The sequence below is a fragment of the Hippocampus guttulatus genome, chromosome 4 (assembly GCF_054856545.1).
Source record: "Hippocampus guttulatus isolate MCC_2025c chromosome 4, RoL_Hgut_1.0, whole genome shotgun sequence".
Classification (NCBI taxonomy): domain Eukaryota; kingdom Metazoa; phylum Chordata; class Actinopteri; order Syngnathiformes; family Syngnathidae; genus Hippocampus; species Hippocampus guttulatus.
This window is the reverse complement of record NC_141264.1, coordinates 13,385,167-13,407,439: the sequence shown is the minus strand read 5'-3', so window position 1 is coordinate 13,407,439 and position 22,273 is coordinate 13,385,167. Positions and strand designations below refer to the sequence as shown.

General features: G+C 42.4%; 2 protein-coding genes across 2 annotated transcripts in view; one reads left to right on the top strand and one right to left on the bottom strand.

Annotated features, from left to right (window-relative positions):
• The window catches only part of fbxl9 (F-box and leucine rich repeat protein 9), an 8,352-nt gene extending 7,204 nt beyond the window's left edge, over positions 1-1,148 (top strand). Inside the window, exon 11 of the mRNA XM_086110085.1 lies at positions 8-1,148. Within this exon, the coding sequence (XP_085966211.1) occupies positions 8-170 (163 nt within the window). The 3' untranslated portion in view covers positions 171-1,148. The remainder of the gene's footprint in view (positions 1-7) is intronic.
• On the bottom strand, positions 869-22,273 carry elmo3 (engulfment and cell motility 3). The gene is made up of 21 exons (XM_086110084.1): positions 22,020-22,273; positions 16,178-16,284; positions 15,121-15,161; positions 14,952-15,024; positions 14,018-14,068; positions 13,685-13,854; positions 12,401-12,500; positions 12,160-12,311; positions 11,942-12,020; positions 11,432-11,482; positions 10,846-10,968; positions 10,111-10,233; positions 9,931-10,035; positions 9,229-9,337; positions 9,004-9,140; positions 3,801-3,964; positions 3,589-3,701; positions 3,375-3,479; positions 3,226-3,305; positions 2,710-2,790; positions 869-2,553 (listed from the first exon to the last, which is right to left on the bottom strand). The coding sequence occupies exons 2-21, from the start codon at positions 16,253-16,255 to the stop codon at positions 2,341-2,343; spliced, it is 2,148 nt and encodes a 715-aa protein (XP_085966210.1). The 5' UTR covers positions 16,256-16,284; positions 22,020-22,273; the 3' UTR covers positions 869-2,340.

The window sequence follows — 22,273 nt, the reverse complement described above, 5'->3', positions numbered from 1 at the left end:
TTTCCAGATCTTTGCTCCTGCTGGCTCAGCACTGTCAGCGACTGAAAACACTTGACGTGTCCAAGTGCAACAAGATCTCAGGGACCACCGTGGACCACCTTCAATCACAGTTGCCCTTTTTGGAAAACGTCCACTGCAAAATATCCGGTGGGACTGACTTTACACTCTGATTTAAATGTTCTTCGTGACTTTTAATCAAGCAAATGTGCTGACCAAACCTGGGAAGAAGTGTTGAGGTTCATAACATTGTCCACAAATGAACACTTGAGAGGTTTCAAACTTAACGTACAGCTTGCCCCACCCAAACAGTGTTTTTTTTTTTTTTACTTAAGTCTTCTAGTAGCATTTCGAATTCATTTCACGTTATCCCTAATTGGGAAGAAATCAGTTAGGCTTCTGGCATGTAGCGCTCTAAACCAAGTTGAAATGGACATCACTGTCTGCACTATACCAGTAGCACAATTTTTCTCAACCAGTCAGTGACTGAAAGCAACGCTAACGTTTATTCGTGAAGCTTCATTTGTCCATCACTAATTATAATGAAAGACGTGTGGAACAAACCTGTGTAGAGTCTCTTGTTTTTTGTTTTTCTGTAAACAAGCAACTTGTGAAAACTGTCACACAATAGTTTAAAATACATGTTGAGTGTCCAATAAATGCCCATTCGCTAATACATTTTAGCAATGCGCATTTAAAATACATCCAAACACAAAATATTGTCCGTGTAGATGCGTATTTAAATGGCGTGGCGATGTTGCCGCATCACTCCCGAAAGTGCAGAATGAACATTTCAAGGTGCCACTGAAATGAAGCCAAATGGCATTAAAAAGGGTGCACGTCTATGAGTAAAAACAGCTAAAGAGTGAAATGTTGATATTTCATTGTATTTATTGATGTTCTTAAGAGATTTTTTTTTTTTTAATGAAGTACAAATACACAGATTAAGTCCAAAGGTAATGTCAGAGTCTTTGTCAGGACAATGTTGGCATTCATCAGGGGGGCAAAGTGGCCTCAACATTCGTGCTCCTACCGTTTTAGTTTTTTAAAATAATTTCATATAAAACGTATTTTTATTTTGGATAAATCAGTCTCTGTGGGACTTTCTGCTATAATTGCCTAATTAAAGCCCATCTGTTTTGTTGGTTTTACTGGCCATCGCAGTGCTTTAAAATTGTACAATGCACCAGAACTGATTGTATATGCTTATATAAAATATTTTATAAATAAAGCACTGGAACAAAAAAAATTGTATCTGTTCAAACTTTGTGAACCAAAACATTCATAACCTGTTACCCCCAAAAAATAAAACAAAAAATTCTAAGCGTTTGCATAGTGACAGAGATAATTTTGGTCATCTACATCCGTGTGCGTGTTTCTTGAAAATATCTAAAGTACCTATTTTTTTTTCTTGATGCATAGAATTGGCCAAGACTTGGTTGCGATTGTGTAGATGAAATGTACCGTAAGTTGGATCACAAAGGGCTAATTCAATTTACATCTAGTAAAGATTAAGCAGAGAAAGATATTTGGTTTTCTTTAAGGGACAGCATGTGCAAAGCCTCAATATGATGACTTGCATGCAGGATGATTCCATACAAGGGGCCCGAAATTATCATGGAAAAATAAGAAAACGGTATTTATTTAACAAATTTAAAGTACAGCTGTACTGTATAAAAAGAGTAAGGGCTTAATTTTCACTTTTCCACAAAACAAGGTCGATTTTCATTCATTTCATTGAGTCCTATGAAACTTTGGAACAGATTGGTTAAAAAAGTGAAATTGCACTTCAAATTGTGAGGTTCAGTCAAGCAAGTGGATGTCAACCCCAAAACTTTCTTTACAATATGTTCGACGCGCCTCCCCCAGTCGAAACACGGCATTTTAATTAAGATTGTGGTGTTTGTGGAATAGGAGCCCACCCGTTTTGTCCAATCATAGCTTAACGGTTTTCTGAAAACTGGCTTGTGATTGGTTGGTACCTGAACAACTGTGATGTCATTTTTTGTTGACAGCTAGTGGCAAAATGGCCGCCCGTTGAGGTGGCCTAAAACGGGTGGATTGTAACTCATATTCCACAAACGCAAGATTAATCAGAATGCCATGTTTAGACTAGCGGGGGTGCATACAACATATTATTGTCATGAAATTTGGGGGTTGACTTCCCCTTTGAAGATGAGCACAGCAGCAGTTGAAGCTCGTGAACATTTGCAACAAATGTGTACATCAGAGCCTCACACACAAACAAAAGATCCCCATCTAGCTTTCTCTCTCTCACACACACACACACACACACACACACACACTAGATATTTACACAGCCGCTCATTTGTGATGTGCCCTCTATTGTTCAGTTTGACTAAAGTCGTAGCAGAAGTTGTAGTTGCTCGGTGGTTTGGGGACGACGGGCGCATTCTCTGGGATGGGGATGTTTTCCAAATCCAGGAGGCGAAGCTTAATCTCCATGGAGAGGAGGATGTCCAACTCGCTGCGCATGGATTCGCTGCTCATTTCCCGACCCAGGAGGACGCTCAGTCCGTCTGTCCACAGGCAGAACTAACACGCACAACACACAAACAAAGTCTATAAGTGGACAGCTTGCCTATGTTGATGTTGATGTTAACTCATTCAGTACCAGCCAATTCTGGACCAAGTCTGAAAAGACGTTTAAAAACGTCTTTGGGAGTGAATGAGTTAATGAGCTTCACTCACGTCAGTCCTTGAGGGGGCGATGAAGTTGAGGCTGTACTCCTCCACGTCATAGGTGATGCTAAACGCCAGGTCCAACACCTCCTACATGCAACACACACACAGCAGTGAGGTCTCATGCACACTACATCCGTGTTTACCCAACACAACTGACATTGGAAAAAATCTCATAGCACACTCAAACTACAACGTCAGACATAGTGCATACTATATCTGTACATTACTCTCAAAAGTTACAGATGATTAGTGGGGGGTGTTCCTGTCCTCAGTTATTCACTGAAAAACTTTCCAATTTGCTGTTTTTGTGCATTGAGAGGAGCATCATTTTGCTTTTAGTTACCCGTTCTAAAATATCCCCCCCGCCAATTGAGTTGTGCAGGTTACAGATCACATTAAATGGTGGAAAAAGGATTGAAAGTGTTCATTTTGGTCTTATTTTATCATATCCCAATAACCCGGAATTTGGACAGGGGTGTTGGGACTTTTTATTTACGCTGTGAATAATAACGAGCGGGTCACCTTGTTCTGTTTGCCTTTGTTCTCCTTCATGTGAGGACACTCTTTGCCCACCAGCAGATTCTTGATGTCTGCCACCGGGACTACACAAGGAGCGCAAGTCATCAGTAATGCTCTGAAGTATGTTCCTCAATCACCCACACTCCACTCACTCTTTTCTTGCAGTGTTTCAATGGGTGGAGTGTCAGAGTCCTCCTCGAGGTCGCCATAATGCAGCATTTTGTGATTGGGCGACAGACGACAGTACCACAGTTTGTCTAAGGGGGCAACAGTCAACAGCATGAACATATGCAGAAAAGGAAAGAGGGGAAAAAAAAGTCTTCTTTCTTGAGTGTTTATGTGTGTGCGCGTGTGCTTGTCAGTCACCTTGTCTACGTCGGCTGCTGATCTTTCTGAACATAGTCCCCTGACAAAGCCTGTTGAGTCTTTGCTGGCGGATCAACTCAAGCAGCTCCGGCTTCAGACGTTCTTTCAGTTCACTGCAAAGACACACGCAGCATTTTTACATTTTTTATTTTATTAAATTTTTTTTCCCCTCTTCAGTTGAGCATGTCGGCCGCGCTCGTCCTTCAACTCACAGCACGGGCGGGGCCAGCGTCTCTTCCTGGTGCAGTCGCTCGGTCTGCCGCAATTTGAGGATTTCGCTGTAGTTGAGCGCGTTCACTTTGTTCTTGAAAAGCTCCAGGGAGGTCGGCTTGGTGGACAGAGTGCGCGTGATCTGCTCCCTCACCACCTGCATCACCTGCAGCACACCGACCGCGTTGATTTACACTCCCAGTCACAATTAGGAGCTCACATCATTCCTTCCAAATGCATATTTTTGAACTTGGAGGCTTTTCTACTACGAGCAAGGTTGCATTTTAAAAGTGTAACAAATAAACAAACCCATTCAGTGCTCGACTTTTGATATAAGGTCGCAAGCTGACAGCCAGCTGTTAATTCCCCCCACAGCATTTTCCCCAAACAGCTGCCAATCAATGAAGCGTGCCTCTTTTTATTAACCTACTTCACACTCATTGGCCACACATAATTAGAATGATCAATGAGTGATGGAATTCATATTTTATTCAATAAGGTTCAGTGGCCAAAGCTAACAGATAGGGTTACTCAATAAAAAAAAATTGAATGACGTCAAACACTAAAATTGACAACAGAGCAAGATCAAGTTAACTCTGTTTATGGCCCTGACCGATTTACTTTGTACTTTGCATTTAATACAGAGCAGTGATTCAATACAAAACGAATTTCTTCAAGTCATCATCCGCCATTTACCGTGAAAATGTTTTTTTTTAAATAGTAATTTCATTATTTCCGGCAGCATCTCGTTTACAATATAAACACACAGCCCCGTAGGTGTGACCAGCATACAAACGTTTTATTGTTTTGATTTAACTCTTTGAATACCGCCTAGCAACAACACGAAAAACAAAACGGAGTAATTCTGTTCTGATCCAATCCACGTCATTCTCGCAACTAGTTTTGATTTCAGTTTTAGTGCGAATCAGAAATGCCATTTTTTGGTTTCTGCCCCACCAATGTGCCACTGACATGCTAATAAGCCGTGAGGTGTACAGGTGTCGGATGCAAATCGAGACGGGTAGATATTTTGTTCACATTCGAGCCGTCCAACTTCACTCTGCTGACCTGCATCATTCCTGTTCACGCCTAAACTGGACTGATCGTGAACGATCCTTGACGAAAGCACAACGTGACAACCAGATGCCTGCACAATTCATTTACATTGCACACACAAAGCAGAAGCATTCCAATTGGCAGAGGTTACAGTTTGTCCATCTGGCAACAGTGAATTTTATACACAGTGACAAAAATAACCCTGTAATACAATAACAGGGCACCGTGTCACATTGAACAAAATGAATGCACGTTTTAAACTTACATAAACTATATCCCGAAAGCATCTGTTTAGTTTATGAAAACAACACACAGATTTGCCTTACCTCCATTGCGACTCCTCACAGGGCTACTTAACAGTTTAGCAAATATTCCAATTCCAAACTTCAATGTGTGCGGAAAGAGGCCGTTCGTGATCATCTATATGACAGCAGCAGAGGTGCAAGCCTTGGGTGGCTATTTTGTAAACACACACACACACACACACACACACACACACACACACACACACACACACACACACACACACACACACACACACACACACACACCCTGATACTGTCACACACATGCAAGCCGCCACCCCCCTCACAATTATCTAACCATGTCGGCCAATAAGAGCAAATGACTGGCAGTTGTCTCTCTTTCCGTATAATGCCTTCGACAATCTTCAGCAGAGGAAGTATAGAAGTAACAGCTTTTTTTTTCAGACAATATCACTGCTTATTTTTGCTGCTTTTTGTTCCTGCATGTGTAGTTGTCACTCCACTGCATACCGGTTATTTTTACTTGTTTCTGCACGAAGGATGTAACAATATCCATCACAGTACGATATCATCGCAATGTTAACCCCACGATCTGATAATGATCACAATGTTGCTGTTACTGTCTAAAAAGTCATGATAATGGAAAAAATAAAAAGCCCATGATATGGGGGTGGGGGGTACAATATTGTTTTTGTACATGTTCACAGCAGTGACAAAGAAAACCTCAGTCATTTTATTCGCATGTGTTCTCATTGGCTCAGCAGCACAAAGTATCGTGGCCTATGTAGTTTACAAAGCCGAGTTTGGCGAAAGCAAGCAACAAGTGTGTGTGTGTGTGTGTGTGTGTATGTATATATATATATATATATATATATATAGTGGCGGACCCTCAGGGCCAGCAAGGCCTTCTCCGCTGACCTAAACATTAATACAATAACATACATTTAATTCATGTTATTTTATTTTCATAAATATGTAAACAAAATTATTCTCTGTATTCTTTACGTCATATTATTTCCACTTAGTCGAGTGGCTTTCAATGTTATTTTAAATAACATTGAAACTTATTTATTATGGTAGAGATTTTAACCAATCATATTTCAGCTAGCTTGTGTTGCCAGGTAAATTAAACTTGCTCGGGGCCTTCAGATTAAACAGAGCAGGCCCCTGTGCGCGGTAAATGAACGGGCACAGCCAGGTTGCAATAGCCAATCAGATCACGAGTCTGCGCACCCGGCCAGCAAGAATGCCTTACGTCGAGACTGGACGGTCGCGTTCGGTGATTGGATGAGCACCTGCTAGAGGGAGCTATCATTTCATTTTAACCCAAAATGGCCGAAGAAGAAGACGTTGATCTGGTTGCAGAACTACTTTCCACACAATTTTCAAGACGGACCTTCCACGAAAAGCTGGATATTGTGCGAAGAGGTCACCCAACTCCTGCGCTAGCTAGCCTGTCCCAGCAAGGAAAAGGGTTAGTCCGTCATTTTCAGACGAGCAATTATCAACGGTACACCCGTGGCTCACAGCCTCTGAGAAACGCTGAAAATTGTACTGCTGGGAATGCCGATTGCTTGCAACGGACCTATTTGGTGTTTGGAGCCACACTGGATTTACCCATTTAAGTTGTTTTACCAAGGCAGCAAGGAAACATCAGAGCACGGCTGGGCACTTACAAGCAACGGTGCGTTTAAAAACGTTTGGGGACACTCGAGTAGATGTGCAGCTCAGCGAACAGGCACTACATTGGTGAGTAAATGAATTTTATTTTACATTTCTTCTTGTCATTTTATTTCGTTAGTATTAAATTAATGGTAACGAAATAAAATGACAAAGATACAAAAATGTATCAAATAAATCTGCTCACCTGGAATTTATAATGTTGCATTGTAGTCACCTTCGTGCACGAAAGTTCGTTCAATCTCAGCTGCTCAACATTTTCAGTTATTTGCTGTTGTATCGCCGATTTTCAAAATGCAAATGATCTGTTTACTTTATTTTCAAAGAATAGTTTGTTTTGTTATTGTTTGGTTGGTGTCTTATATGAAACTGCGACATTGCGCAATTTATTGGACAGGCTTGTTTAAGATCACACAGCGTAATTTGGGAGGCATTTTATTTAGTATTTTTAAATCTTTTTATTTTTGACAATATCTATAAATTTAGTTTCCTGCTCTTAATTGTGAATGCATACTTGATGGTTTTAAATGCTCCTGAAATTAAGTGCTGCTTGAAGAGCCTATACTGTATTGTGTTAATGTATGTGACGTCACTGAAGGCCTAAGGTTGAAATGCACGGCTCGCCACGGGTATATATACAGTAATATATATATATATTTTTTTGGGGGGGGGGGGGAGAGATGTGCTGCTTTTAATATCATAACATGACGACAATGAAATCGTGGCAATTTAACTCATTCAGTGCCAGCCAATTCTGGACCAAGTCTGAAAAGACGTTTAAAAATGTCTTTGGGAGTGAATGACTTAAAAATCGTGATATCGCCCGCCGTTCTCATCGCATCCTTGCTGTGCACATAATCAGCTGAACTGTGAGGTACAGTATTTATTGACACATTGTATGTTTATTCTACATACAATGCTGCTGCTTCTTCTATCTGCATTTTTTTTTGGTCACATTCACATTTGCATAGAGCGTAACATTCGGCATGTACCTTAGTTTAGTAATTTTGCTGGTGTTTATGGACAGTACAAGGAGTTCAGAATGAAAGACTACAGTATTGTGTGCAGGTACGTTTTTGCTACGTACGACGCTGCTGTCATTCAAATTCACTCTTGACTAAATTATTTAGTCATGTACAGCGAGCCATGCGCATCTGCGTACATGGTACTTATTGTACAGTTTCGACATAGACTCATGTTGCCCAATCTCATTGCAAGCATGATGGTGGATTCTTTGACGGGGTCCAATTAACTGCAATAAATCCAGTTTCCCCATTGCGGGACAAATGAACACATCACACTTTGTCATCTAAATCATGAGAAGAAAATTGGAGCGTTCCCCACTAATTTGTGTCCCGCCCTCTCGTATGTTTCCAGTGGTTTGACATTCCCTCTCTTGTTGTGTTGTTACTGCTGATGCTAGTCGAGCTTTGTTTCCCTCATTTCCTTCTCCCTCTGTTGCTGCCGCCCCTCCACGCTTCCCTTTGTCCACTTAATGCCCCTTTGTATTTGCCCCAGAGCACCGTGGATTGGGAGCTGTGGGCAAAAACAAAAGGCCACTCCCGCTCCTAAAAAAGGTGAAAAGGTCACTGAGTTTTGTGGCCGTCTGGGGTGCGCTCGGTGGGAACAGCGCAGCTGCGGGGGATGTGGGAAATGCAGATGGGGACAAAAGCGGAGCCACTTTGCCACGGATGATGATTCGAACGGACAGATTATCAATATCTCCTGTAGACAAGCCCCCGCTGCTTAAAACTTGGCTACCGCCTCCGCCATTGTACAAGCATGACAATGCACTTGAAAGGTCACCGTCCTTCCATGCATGAAGGCGAGCATAAAGAAAGGGCTGCGCATATGCATCAAGGTCCTAATTGCCAACTAAAAAGACATCTTAGACCTATTTGAGTGCTTTTTTTCCTTCATTTTTGCGAGAATGATATCAAATGTGCGACAAATGTAAAATATCAAAACAGAGAGACGCTGCCGGCGTGCCCTCACTTACAAACAGAACAACGTGCATCCGATTCTTTCGTATCAAGCCCTCCCTGAGCAAAATACATTCTTAGTGTCAAAGTTAAAGATTCTGGGGAATCAAAAGTTTGCCCAGATTAGGGTCACAGGTCGAAGCGGACTTTGGGCAAGAGGCGGGGTACTTCCTGGACTGGTTGCCAGCCAGTCACAGCGCCATCTCAATTCACGAACGCACCTTGTCAAAGTCTTCCTGTGTGGCTCTCATCTCCTTCCACGTCTTGTTGAGCAGCTGGATGCACACACAGAAAAGCTCCTCCAGCAGCCGGTCCTGACTGAAGAAAATGGGGTGGTAGTCTGAGCCGGTCTCGGAGGCTGCAACGACAAGAACACAGACGGACCGTCGGTCACTTTACGGGATTTCTTCACGGTGAGGGTGAGAAAGAACCGCCGGCAGACTCACGAGCTTCCCCGATACGAAGGATTTCACACAAGATGAGCGTGAGTTGGATGCTGCTGCGAGCAAAAGGACACTCGTGCTTGTCCTCCCTACTGCTGTTCTCCAAGACAAACTGACAGAGGGATGGATGATTTGATGCCAGGTCACAAATTGAAACAGCCGTCATCATGATATTAAAATAAAATAAAATTGAAAAAAAATCACACAAACGGGAGGGGAAAGTACTTTGGGGCATCAAGCCGACAGAAAGTGGAAATGGAAGAAAATATGGACCTGGATTTTACCATTCATCGAGAACAAGTGTGTTCAAAGCCCGACCCTGGAAGATTGCAACTCGTGGCCGGAAGGATTCTAGTCTGCTAGCTGGCTACTGCCAGGGTGCCCTTGAGCAAGGCACTGTTTTACATGTCCACTTTGGAGAGCTCTGACGCTTCTCACCGTGGACAATTTGGGGGAGCACCATAAACATAAAACGAAGTTTGAAGTGATGGAATGGACTCGATGCATGCAGCATACTTCTGGTTGGCATGGAAACGCATGTGCTCTTTTTGCACATGCAATTCTTAAGTAATCATTGTACAGAATGTGTTAGGCAAGATGACACAAAGGTTTCGGAGGATGTATTCAAAGCCTGATTCATGGATACAGACAGGTAGATATTTCCTTTGATAACAATTATGCGATGGCAAACAAAATCACACTCACCCTGCTGTAAGCATCAGGATTGCGTGCAGCAAAATAAAACATGGTGTCCAAAGCTAGAAGGCCGGGGGGCGTTCGCACCAAGTCCTGACCAGGATTACTATTGTTCTGGAGGTGTGGTGCATACAAATTATTAGAATGACTTGAACGACACCGCTTCCATATTTCAGCGCTGACACTTACAGAGAAGCCCAACTTCTTGAACTCTTTGGCGCAGAGAGAACGACGTCTCTCGTGACTCAGACTGTTCTCGCTCTCCGTTTCGAAGGCTGCCTGCCGCAGACCGTGAAGGATGTCTCGCTGCTCCTAAATAACAAATCACACCTGCACGTTTACTACATGCCCACATTTTGAGTGGACTGGCATGCAAGCTCAAGCAACGCATTACAATGCTTTCAACATGGAACATGAGAAGACAACTGAGCTCGAGCAAACTGAATTTATGTACTATATGAGACAAATGAGTGACGTTTTGTCCTGATGGATGGTTGCGTTCATGGTCAATCATGTGCTTTGTGGAGTCAGTGACCTCAAACAATCACAATCTAATCACCATATAAGTTCAACCCTTTCATGCACCCTGTAACCTGATAACACGATAAGCTGTCCACTGTAGTAACCGCTGTCCCTGAAAAGGTTAAACTATGGCACTCATGACAGTGAGTGACATGATTTTTTTTTTATGTTACACACAATCAAAACTTAGGTTAAGTAAGTATATGGATAGTTAAACTCGGACGGATTTATGTTCGAGCCTCTAATATGAACATTATCTGCATAGAAGGACTTTGATGGGATACATTTTGGTGAAACTTCTTAAATTCAAGATGGAACGTCTCCACTTAAGCCAAATTTACATTGAAAATCATATTCCTAATACTTTTTGGCTTATTGGTACATGGTGTCCATGGGACTCGCCTGGTTGTAACAGTCCAGTGGCGTCCTCATTCGCGGCTCCAGATGATTCAAAGTCACTGATTGGAGGACATACAGGTAGTGGGCCATCTCATCTTGGACTGAACCTGAACTGTGGATGATATTCTGGAACAACAAGTCATTTTCACCTTCATTTTTTTATAATTTAGGAGGAAGACAAGATTTTGAAACTCAAAAGATTTTGAGACTCAAAAGAAGAAATTGTGATCTTACGAGTCATATATTTGAGAAATAATCCTATGACAATATAGTTATTTTTTGCAATGTAAAACTTTGTCAGCGTACATGAAAAAATATATAATTTACTTGCGAAGAAAAGGTGTGGCATGGGAATAAAATTGTAACTTTATAAGGAGTGAAGATCAGAGGAGCAAGTCTTTTTGTAACTATCGGCTGAATGCCGCTCTTATGACTATGAACTAATTTGTACGTTGAATCACCAACCTACGCTAACCCAATAGTAAAGTCATAATTATCCTCACAACCATTACCGTGCCATAATTACTTACAGGCTAAAACTACAAATACAGTAGAAAAGTCACATGGAAAAACAGTATGTACAATTTACCTTGTAAATGTACTGACGGAGATTCTTCTTATTCAGGTATGCAAACATTTCCTGGAAACAAAAAGACAAAAAGAAAACTTTTTTTCATGGTTTTAATAACAGGTTTCCAACACTGGAGGGCAATAGTGAGGTAGTAGCAAAAAAAAAAAAAAGTGCCGGACTTGATCAAACTATGATCTCTATGATGAAATCACCCCTTGCTGGAATAATATGAAGGGTGGATTTGTGTGCGCGTGTGAGTGTGTGTCACAAAGCAAGTGGGAGAGAATAGGAGACAGGCAGTTGAATGAAGAAAGTGTTACTGCGCAAGGAGAAAGAAGCAGAGTCCGAGCAGAGGCAGTGAATGACTTGTCTGTTTACAGGAAGTGTAAGATGACCGTCACAATAAGATCTGCTGCCCGCTGAATACAGTGCCGGCTAGATTGTGACTGTGGGGCACAATCACGGTCTGACTGGTGAAAATTCCGCACTTATTACTGTTGGACTTGAAGAGAAGAACCAAATCAGCACCTGTCTGTCAGCATCCCCGGCTGTCTGCAACAGAGCCATAAGTAGAGCCATAGCTTTGGTCTGAATCTGCTGATTAGTCCTGCGGGAAGAAACACACAAAGTGACGGACCACATTTAGAACATGAAAGAGCAATAATGACAAGAGACATAAGTCTTTGGCCTCACATACAGTGACATCACTGGGAGTGCAAGAGTCAAGTCGGTCGATGGTTACTCACATCTGGAGGTGAGCAATGAGCCTCTCCATGGTCACCACTTGTTTGACCTGCAGGAAGAGGCTGTGGCTGCTAAGGACCATGCTCTCCAGGATGTCTAAACACACCTGCTGGATCGACGCGTCGCCCACTTTGGCGTTGACGAAGCAAGCGATCTGGATTGGAGTGGGAGAATGGCAAAGATTACGCAAGTGTAAAAAAAACAGGACTAAATGGAACGCATATAGAAAGTAGAATGCGGCACCTTCTCAATGAAGATTGACGAGAGGTTTTCCCAGGACACTATGCCGTGATCCATCAGCTCCATGAAGGCGGTCAGTGTGTGGGTCATGATCAGAGCACTCCTGAATCATGCATGCAAACAAAAGCAGACATACACTCAGATGTCGGACAAAATAAACAAATGAAAATAAATAAATAAATGGCTGCCCATCTTCGAGAACAATAATTTGTTGATCCATCATGGGAAAGGCAGCACAGTGGGAAGCACGCCCATCTCACAGCCCTGAGGTTCGAGTTTGAAGTTTACATGTTCTCTGCGTGCTTAGATGGATTCTCACTCTGTAACTCAGGATTGCTCCCTCATTCCCAAAACGTGCATGTTAGGTTAACTGAAAACACTAAATTGTCCGGAGTGTAAATGGTTGTTTGTTGACTTTCAGTGTTGCCCTGCAGGGCACATAGACAAACAATTGTCGATGGACAATTTTGAGTCTTACCCCTAACTCAGGGGTCGGCAACCCAAAATGTTGAAAGAGCCATATAGGACAAAAAACAAAACAAAACAAAAAACAAATATGTCTGGAGCCGCAAAAAATAAAAGCCTTCTATAAATCTTACAATGAAGGAAACACATGCTGTATGTACTGTATGTAAGACGCCCCCATCGAATTTATTTAGTGATTTCCTCGCTTGATTTTTTTTTTTTGTTTTGGTGCATTATTTTCAACTTTTCTTAGTGTCAGTGAAGTGATTATTAATTTCCGTTTTTCGGAGGCTGTCTTTGAACGCCTCTCGAGTTGAACGAGAGGAGAGAAGGCACGGAGTCGGACGCAGACGCGTCTGTGTTTGTCGAGACTGTTAAAAGCATAAACAATGTGTACGTTTTAAAAAACCAACACCACAGCTCTCCTTTTTCGGAGCTGCAACATGTATCAATATCTATTTGAGCTATATTAGCCCACTATCAACATATTTTTCCATTTTCAAACATTTTTTTATAAAGCTCCAAGGAGCCACTAGATGTCGCTAAAGAGCCGAATGCGGCTCCGGAGCCGCGTGTTACCGACCCCCTCCCTAACTTAACAGTTAGGACTCAGCATGTTTTTGCCATGTGGAAAGCCTGGGCACAGCGAGTACATGCTAACACCAGGCGGAAGGGCCAGAGAAGAGAACAAATCCAGAACCTCAGAACTGTGAAACATATCAAACATAACACCCGTTACAAGCATTTTAGCTGCATGATAACAAGTTGTCTAGTTCAGTCTGGGAAAAATGCACATGTGAACACAAAAGAGAGAAAACTAACTCGCTTGAGTCTTCCACAATCTTGACCAGCAAGAGGTGTCCGTCTCGGCTGATGAACTCCTGCGCGAAGGTCACGTCCGTGGAAACGCAGGCGAGTTGTTTCAACGAATCGCAGCGCACTCCAAGGTCCATGCTTTGGATGCCCTTAAACAAATCCTCAGCACAGCGACCCTACATTCCCAGAATGAAACAAAAGAAAACAAAAACTCACTGAATACAATTTTCAGGCTCGTGCAATGTGTGGAGTAGGAAGAGAGAGGTTGCAGACAGCGGGCCAAAGAATGTGGGACGTGAAGGAGGAGCGTGACTTAGAGGCTACTGGATGCAGACTCACCGGGGCCTTGGTTAGACGCAGAATGCAGCCGTTCTTAATGTCTAGACGGTTCTATAAACAAAACAAAACAAAAAAAAAAACACTTGTGAAACATGAAAGCACGATTACATTGAGTGCCTTTAGCATAAAAGCCCTTGCAAAGTCTCTTTGGGCCAGGAATGTTGTTGCTGTTGACTCACCTCGATGAAGGAGCACCAAAGTGTTTGACCATTTAGCCAAAAATATTCAGACGCTTTACCAGGAACAACATGACAGGAAGTGCTTTCCACAAGACTTGGAGTTGTGGAGTGCAGATTTATTTATTTATTTATTTTTTCAAATCAGGGAGAATTTTGCTCATAACCTCTAATGTAGTTGATCTCAAACGTCTGTGATGGGGCCAGTCCATTTATTCAACAACATACTTCGAAAAGCGCACACTTATGGAAGTCTGCTGAAACAAAAGCGACTTCCCCCCAAATGTTTCCAGTCAGATCCAGAAACCTTTCCAAAATGCCTTCAAATGAAGGATTAAGATTGACGGTTGAAACCAACACCTAATCAAGTAAAATGATTGAAATGTCTCTCAATACTAGCTCATTTAGGGTTCATGAAGTACACAGCATTTTTGTGGGAAGAAGGAAAGCGGCAAGATGAACTGGATTGTGTGGTGTGGATATTTGTGTGAAAAAGAAGCTAATGTGTGTGAGAGTTACAGTGGGAGAAATGGAGCCGATTGTATTTGTAGCTCTTTATTTCCTTCTTACCGCTGTCTTACTTCTGATATGGACAGCATTTAGTTTCAGCAGTATTGTCAAAACACAATCGCAAACAAAGTTCGCATGAAGTAGCGTGAAACATTTTAAAAGTCATGCATCTCATCGCAAATCTCATGAATGCCTAAGGAGTGACTCTGAGTCCATCATTGATAACATTCATTTCACTATTCACTCACCGATTCGGTGATGTATGTTTGCACTCCGTCGGCATACTGAAGCGCGTAGTTTTCATGACCTGGGAGATTCCAGCTACACATGCAGAACACACACACAAAAACTTAAGAATAGAATGTGTCAAAACGAGGGCAAAATATATGAAAAGAGATGGAACACGGACAGACTTACCCATCACAGACCTCCTTTATAACAGCAGATAGAGGCTTCTTCTGCTCACAGACAAGAAAATGGCACACAATCACATACTGTACAGTAGGTCACATCTCTACTAAACGACGATAAACACACGTCACAGTAAATGCATGCTGTTCATACAGTAGTAGTACAGCGTTGTGAACAATTACGCCCTCCGTGACTTGTGTGCATGTAAATACAAGTCAGACTTCTGCCATGTCTGACACTCTGCTATCCTGCTATTAGTGGTCAGCCCTGTGGTCAAGCCGTCAAAACGTTGTGAGAGTGTGCGGTGCGCCTCGTGGCTGCTCTGTTATTAGTGGCGGAGACCATGCGGTGACCAGTCATATACAGTATGGAGGGAGAAACACAGCTGCGTCCTTAGGATGAGTTTGACTGATTGTGTCCTGATCACTAAGTGAAACAATGAACACCCATCATGTAAATTAACTAGGGATTATGCGATCACGCTTTTTTTGGGTCGGAGTCTTTGGTTTTATGTTCCTGCTGATACAGAGTCCCAATCCATTGCTTTGCATTTGAGCGTGCATTTGATTTTTCTGAAATTAACCCTTTCATGCACCCTGTAACCTGATAACTGGATAAGCTGTCCACTGTAATAACCGCTGACCCTTAAAGGGCGAAAATATAAATGTAGAAATCAGCAAATCAGTGCAAATTGCTTTTTGTAAAACTCTCAAAATAAACTCAAAGTTCTATCAAATGTATCTAGCAAATAATACAACCGATCGTTTTCACCCGACATCGGATCAGTTGAAAATCATGTGATCTCAGGTCAGAATATCCCGAAAATTAACACTTATCAATGCGCCAATAAAATGATGTCTAATAGATAATCTCCTAAATCTAACACGCTCAATTATGCACAGTTGACCAAAACCTATTGAGCTCACCCCTAAGGAACTCAGACCCTCTGCATTTGTCTTAATGTGCACATAAAATCTCTTTAAAACACACCATCAGTTGAAAATTAAATGGAACGTTGTACCGTTTGTTATAAATGACAGTATTCAACCGTGTAGAGTATTACCTGGTCCAGTCGTATGAGCTGGGGGTAGGCCCCTGGCATCTGGATGGCTATCTTCACAATGTCTTTTTGCTGCGGCATTTTGGCACTTGTGGACTCCAACACGCTGGCTGTTTCAAAAAAGGGAGAATGAGTCGATGTGCAGGGAGGTCCATCTGCACAACCTATGAGAATCTATCACAAACTTCTACTATTGCGGTTGTAGTTTACAGTGGAAAAGAACTGCACTGTTAAAGTAGACATAACAAGTTAAAGTCCATGAGCCTCACGGGCGAGCTGGAGGCTATCCCAGGTATCTTCAGGCAGTAGGTGGGCTACACCCTGAACTGGTTATCCCGGCAATCGTGTGGCAGACATAGACAAACAACAACCATTCACACTCAATATCACACCTAGGGACAATTTAGAGTATTCAATGAACCTTCCATGCATTCTTTTGGAATGTGGGAAGAAAGCGGCGTACCCAGAGAAAACCCACGCAAACACAGAGAGAACATGCAAGCTCCACAAAGGAATGCCGGAGCCCGGAGCCTGGGCCTCTGTACTGTGAGGCCATCCCAGCTGACTTCCGGCGGTAGGTGGGGTAACCCCTGAATTGGCTGTCAACCAATCGTAGTGTCTTGTACATGAAATGTGCTATACAAATAACTTGGCCTTGCCTAATTGTACGGTAGACATTTTTATATCGCACAACGATACACAGTATATTGGTACATCATGCAGCTATCCCAACGGACTAAAGCATTGAGCATTGTTAGATCCGAGAGTCTTCATTTTTCATTTTACCAAATAGTTTGGATAATCTATGTTTCAGACGCCTTCCTGAAGGCTCCCAGTGTACCCCAATACAACAAAATAAGGTCCATAACGGCATGTTTGACAAGTTTGGTGTGTGTGTGTGTGTGGGGGGGGGGGGGACTTTATTGACAATGAGATGTAGTAGAACAGATGTTCAGGCCCACACTCAACATCAATGCCCTCTTGGGCTCTGACATGGAATAATGAAAACTGGTTCAAGAGAGGAACTAACTTCATCATTTCTGCTTTCTAAATGTGTGAGTACTGTATTCCAAAGACTGTTACATGGTGAACAGTAAGAGTAAGCATGAAGCTGATTCCTCACTGTGACATGGTGCCACTGCATTCTTAGGCCAATAACATCCATCCATCCATTTTCCGAACCGCTTGATCCTCACTAGGGTCGCGGGGGGTGCTGGAGCCTATCCCAACTGTCTTCGGGCAGTAGGCGGGGGATACCCTGAATCGGTCGCCAGCCAATCGCAGGGCACACAGAGACGAACAACCATCCACACTCACATTCACACCTAGGGACAATTTAGAGCGTTCAATCAGCCTGCCATGCATGTTTTTGGAATGTGGGAGGAAACCGGAGTACCCGGAGAAAACCCACGCAGGCCCGGGGAGAACATGCAAACTCCACACAGGGAGGCCGGAGCTGGAATCGAACCCGGTACCTCTGCACTGTGAAGTCGACGTGCTAACCACTGGACTACCGGGCCGCCCTAGGCCAATAACATGAAAGAAAATGTAAACTAATAGGCATTCTGAATGATTCGCAACCAGTCACCACTTATATGCAAAAGACTGCATTGCTTACAGTACATCTCGTTCATGGGTAAATAAACATTGCTGAGTCCGACACTAAAGGACAACGCACGCCAAACCGTTTGAAGCAAGCAATACGTGGTTTGTGCCAGAACTAGAAAAACACAATATTTAATTTACCGTATTTTCTGCACTATAAGGCATCCCTAAAAGCATTCAAATTTTTCAAAAGCCGGCGGTGTGTCTTATAATCCGATGCGCCTTATATATGGATCAATATTCTTCAATTTCTTGGGACGTAAGATTTTAAATGTTTTGTAAAGCGCTTTGTTACAGCTGCAGCTGTGAAAGCTCTACATAAGTAAATCTGTATTGCATTGCATTGTATTCCCTTTAGCGTAGCTCAATCTTCTGGATGCATAATGCAAAAACATGTTAAAAATCAGTTTTCATGGTTAATGTCTTCAATATGTCTTGGCACAAGTATGCCAGTATTCTAATATACAATAAAGTAGTGACTGTTTCATTTTCTGAATGACAAATTAGAAGAAATATCAAATCTGTAATATTTTAAGTGAGATAATTAGCTTTCCAGGTCAATGAAAACAACGAACGCCAGTGAAATTACAACGTGGTTTCTTGCATAGATTAAGTCTGGATAATTTTACTCCCGAGTGGTTTGCTGCAGCAGGCTTGTCAGCGAAATCTATTTACATAATAAATGTCACGGTGTATGCTTGTTCTGGTAAATGATTGATGATTGTTTAGGCGTAGAAAAAAGTAGTGTGTTTCCGGTAACATGAAATTTCAGCAGAGGGTCGGTAGGTCGGACAAAGTTTTTTTTTTTAATCTTTTTTTTTCCATCAAAAATTTAAACAAAATAACCATAAAACATAAAACAAGAAGACATTGAACCTGCCGCTCTGCGGCCGGCGCTGCCGCCACCTATTTAGTTTTCTCCCCGCTCTGGACTCGGGGGGCCGGGGTGCGTCGCCGCCTCCGCCAACGTCCTCCTCCGCCCTCGGTGTTACTCGGCCCGTGGTGTTCATCAAATAGATCGCTGATTTTTTTCGATACATCAATGGGTGCTACTTTCTTAACATTACGGTGCGAGCATGCAACTGTAACACAGAAAACGCGGTTTAAACTGTCGTCGCAGATCGCGGCCGCCGCCATGTTTCAATGTTGTTGACAGACGACAGGGCAAACGACGCACGCGCTCAACTTGAATATCGCGAGAGTTTGCACCGATGTAAACCCTCTACACAAAAATGTAGAGGGTTGTTTGAAAAAAAAAAATGCCGACCGAAGTTTTTTTTTCGACAAAGAAATTCTCGGTCGGTCGGGTTACCGAAAACACACTACTTTTTTTTTTCTACGCCTAACCTGATACAAAACTCGCGCTGTGCTGTAAAACAATTTGATTGATTTAAGTAGACACAAAACATTTGGGTGAAAAAGCAAAAACATGTTGCTTTTATCATATTTATTTATGAAATTTGTGCATAAAGCACCAGTAAGGTATGTGGTAGCACGGCAAGGTCCGATTGGGCCACCATTAATGCTGGACTCAACCGGGCTAAACTGAAAGCAGCCATGTTCAGCGAGTTTCTCTTAAAGAAGAAGCCGGTTACTTCTCAAATGACTCACAGCGCCGCATGCAACCATCCTTTTCGGTACAAAGCAGTGGCGTGTTCCTCTTTCGTCATACATTTATGGTGCACAGCATAAAAGTAACGAAAGCTTTCAACTGTTTGCGCATACGCCGTGCGGACTTAGTCACACACACTCACGCTAATGTTACACACTTCCTCCTCAACCTTCAGACAGCACTCCCCGAGGGGACAGAAGAAGCAGTTGTTCCCGCTGACTCTCCCCCTCCTACTCCCCTATCCTTCACTCTCAGCACATAGATAGGGCAATCCAAATTCTTCTACGTGCTCATGAGGTCATGAAGACACTGAGGAGTTCAAACTTGTGCCTGCTTGTGTTCAGAGCGATGAATGGACCCCGCCCTATGCACGATCTCTGGGATAGTTCACATACCACGACTCCCCTCTGGAAAAGAAAGCTCCTTCTCCGTTTATTGCAGCTCCTGTCAAAACAAGCCAAACCTCGCATCTTTACGGCTTCACTTAACTCATCTTGAGGCAATGTCTTTAATAGACAGCTTCACCTTATTTTAAATAAAGTGCAGCATGTTTGTTTTGAATCATTCACATTGACTGCATAGGAAGGACATCCTTGGGGTGTTCCGAAACTTCAATGTGCAGTGACAACAAAGGTCAACTCACAGCAATAAAACACTTTGCCTTAATCCAGAAGAGATTTTAGAAGAATGTGAGAACGTTCTGGAGCAATTCATTAATGAGATTCGTTTTAAAAAGAGGAAAACTGGAGGTTGGAGCACACCAGGTCTGTCAGGCCTCAAGAAGTTTATAGGGGTGGACTCCTGGTGACGTGTGCTGATATAGTACTCTGTTAAAGTTGCAACATGAAGAGTGGCCACTATCTTGGTGGAATTTAGGGGGGGAAAAACATGAAATTTGCACTTCAAATGCCTCTTGAATCCCACACAACTAACAAATTCACACACACAAAAAAACAAAACAAACAATGACCCATTCTACTGCTCACATTGCTTTTCTCACCCATAATCTGCCATCCGCACTAGTTAAATCGAGTTTTTAGGTCAGTTTTCAGCATTTGAAACATGAGGCTAATTTTGACCCCGTGGCGTCGCAATTTTGGCCTGCCTGAGAAATAAGTGGATATTTTTAACTGAAACTTGTCAGCCAATCAGAGAAGGGGATTTATTCCCTGGGTAGAAGACAAAATGAAAGATTCGAGGAGAATGATGAGAAATAATAGATATAGATAGTTTTAGTCCAATTTCAAATGTTTTTGACCAGATTTTCTTAAGACGGTATCACAAAAAAAAAAAGAAGTCAATTTCTCCTGAACACTTCATCCAATTTTCAAAATTCTTGCAGCATTGTTCTAATGTGTTTTTTTCCAACCAGACTTTGCCTTTTTACAGATTTTCATTTCTGGGAAATCAAATCCTGTCACTTTCCTCGTTAAAAGAAAAAAAACTGCTGCATGTTAGGGTTGCATTCCATTTTTTCTGAATTAATGCAAACTCCAGGAGCGCGTGAAAGTGATAAATGGATATTCCTGCAGCAGTTAAATAAAAGTTCCTGGAGCTGAATAAAACGTCCCTCCATCCAATGATGAAGCACACTTGGCCTGCTTGTCTTTACTCGCTCATGCAAGAGCCTGCCAGGGCAAAAAAGGCCCAAGATAAACTTAAACCAATCCTTGACTGCAAATCTAAATAAGTTTGGTGAACGTTCTAACCTACTTTCTGACTCACCAGATGTTTGCCATTTCTTTATTCTGGTCGCATATGAATGCTGATAAAAATAACATATAGACAGCATTTGTCATTAGGAAAAAAAAACTAAACAGCATAATAAATCAGAGCTTTTATCAACCATTTCAATCTACTGCAAACAAAGTTTGTGGATTTATGAAGGAATACTTTTGTCACTTTACCCATCTAATGTTTGAATATTGAAAGTGTTGTCATCTCAAGGGAAATATTATTTAGGTCACCTTCGGATTATACGGGTCCTGTGGCTAATTGTAGCAGCATCAGTAAACAATAAGACTTCAGGACGTCCTCTGTGCAACCTACTCTGGGGTCCATTAAATGTAAAATGACATGTCAGCATCTCTCAGTGGGTGTGTATTCTTCCACGGCCAGTTGGCTTTGTTAGAGAAATGCCACAAGTAATTCTTTCTTAGACCTTTTGTTTGATCTTGGACAAGTGTGTCTCAACGACCCCCCAAGCAATCCCCTCCCGTGCATGTGTGTACTGTGTCGGGAGAGGAGGGGGCTCTCAGCTGCCCAATATTAATCTGACAGCCTACTAACACGCGCGCGCGCACACACACACACACACAGGCGCGCGAACGCACGCACAACTACTACACTTGAATGCAAAATAATGTCCTAATGTGGAGTAAACGGACGCTTAACAGTTAACGCAAAACGGTTGTGGTGTTTATATGAGTTATTTCCCCAACCGTAGAAGCCCACCTCAAGTCGAGAAAAAAGTTTATCTTTACGTATGTCGTTAACTTTTTTTTTTAAGGACGTAAATCGAAAAGAAAACGTCACTAAAGAGGTGGCGGTGAGTCATACGCGTCTAAAATTATTCCGATCATTGCTTTGTTGGAAAGAGTGTGTGAAGAAGAGGATCATGCGTCCTACCTGATTAGAAAATGTAAGTCGAGGGTTTCTCTCCCGTAGGAACCGTTGCCTTCGGAGCGAGGGACATTTGCAGCGGTCTGTTCTCCACTCAGAAGGCGCAAAGTCAGCCTTGAAAAAGTCCCCACTCAAAGACTACTGTCGGAACTTGGTACAAAACAGGTCCAAAACTGTGTGATGTGCTTTCTTGGATAGTTTGTTTAATTCAAAGTTCCGGGTTAGTTAAGTACCCAGGGTAAAAATTTTCCTTTAGCAAA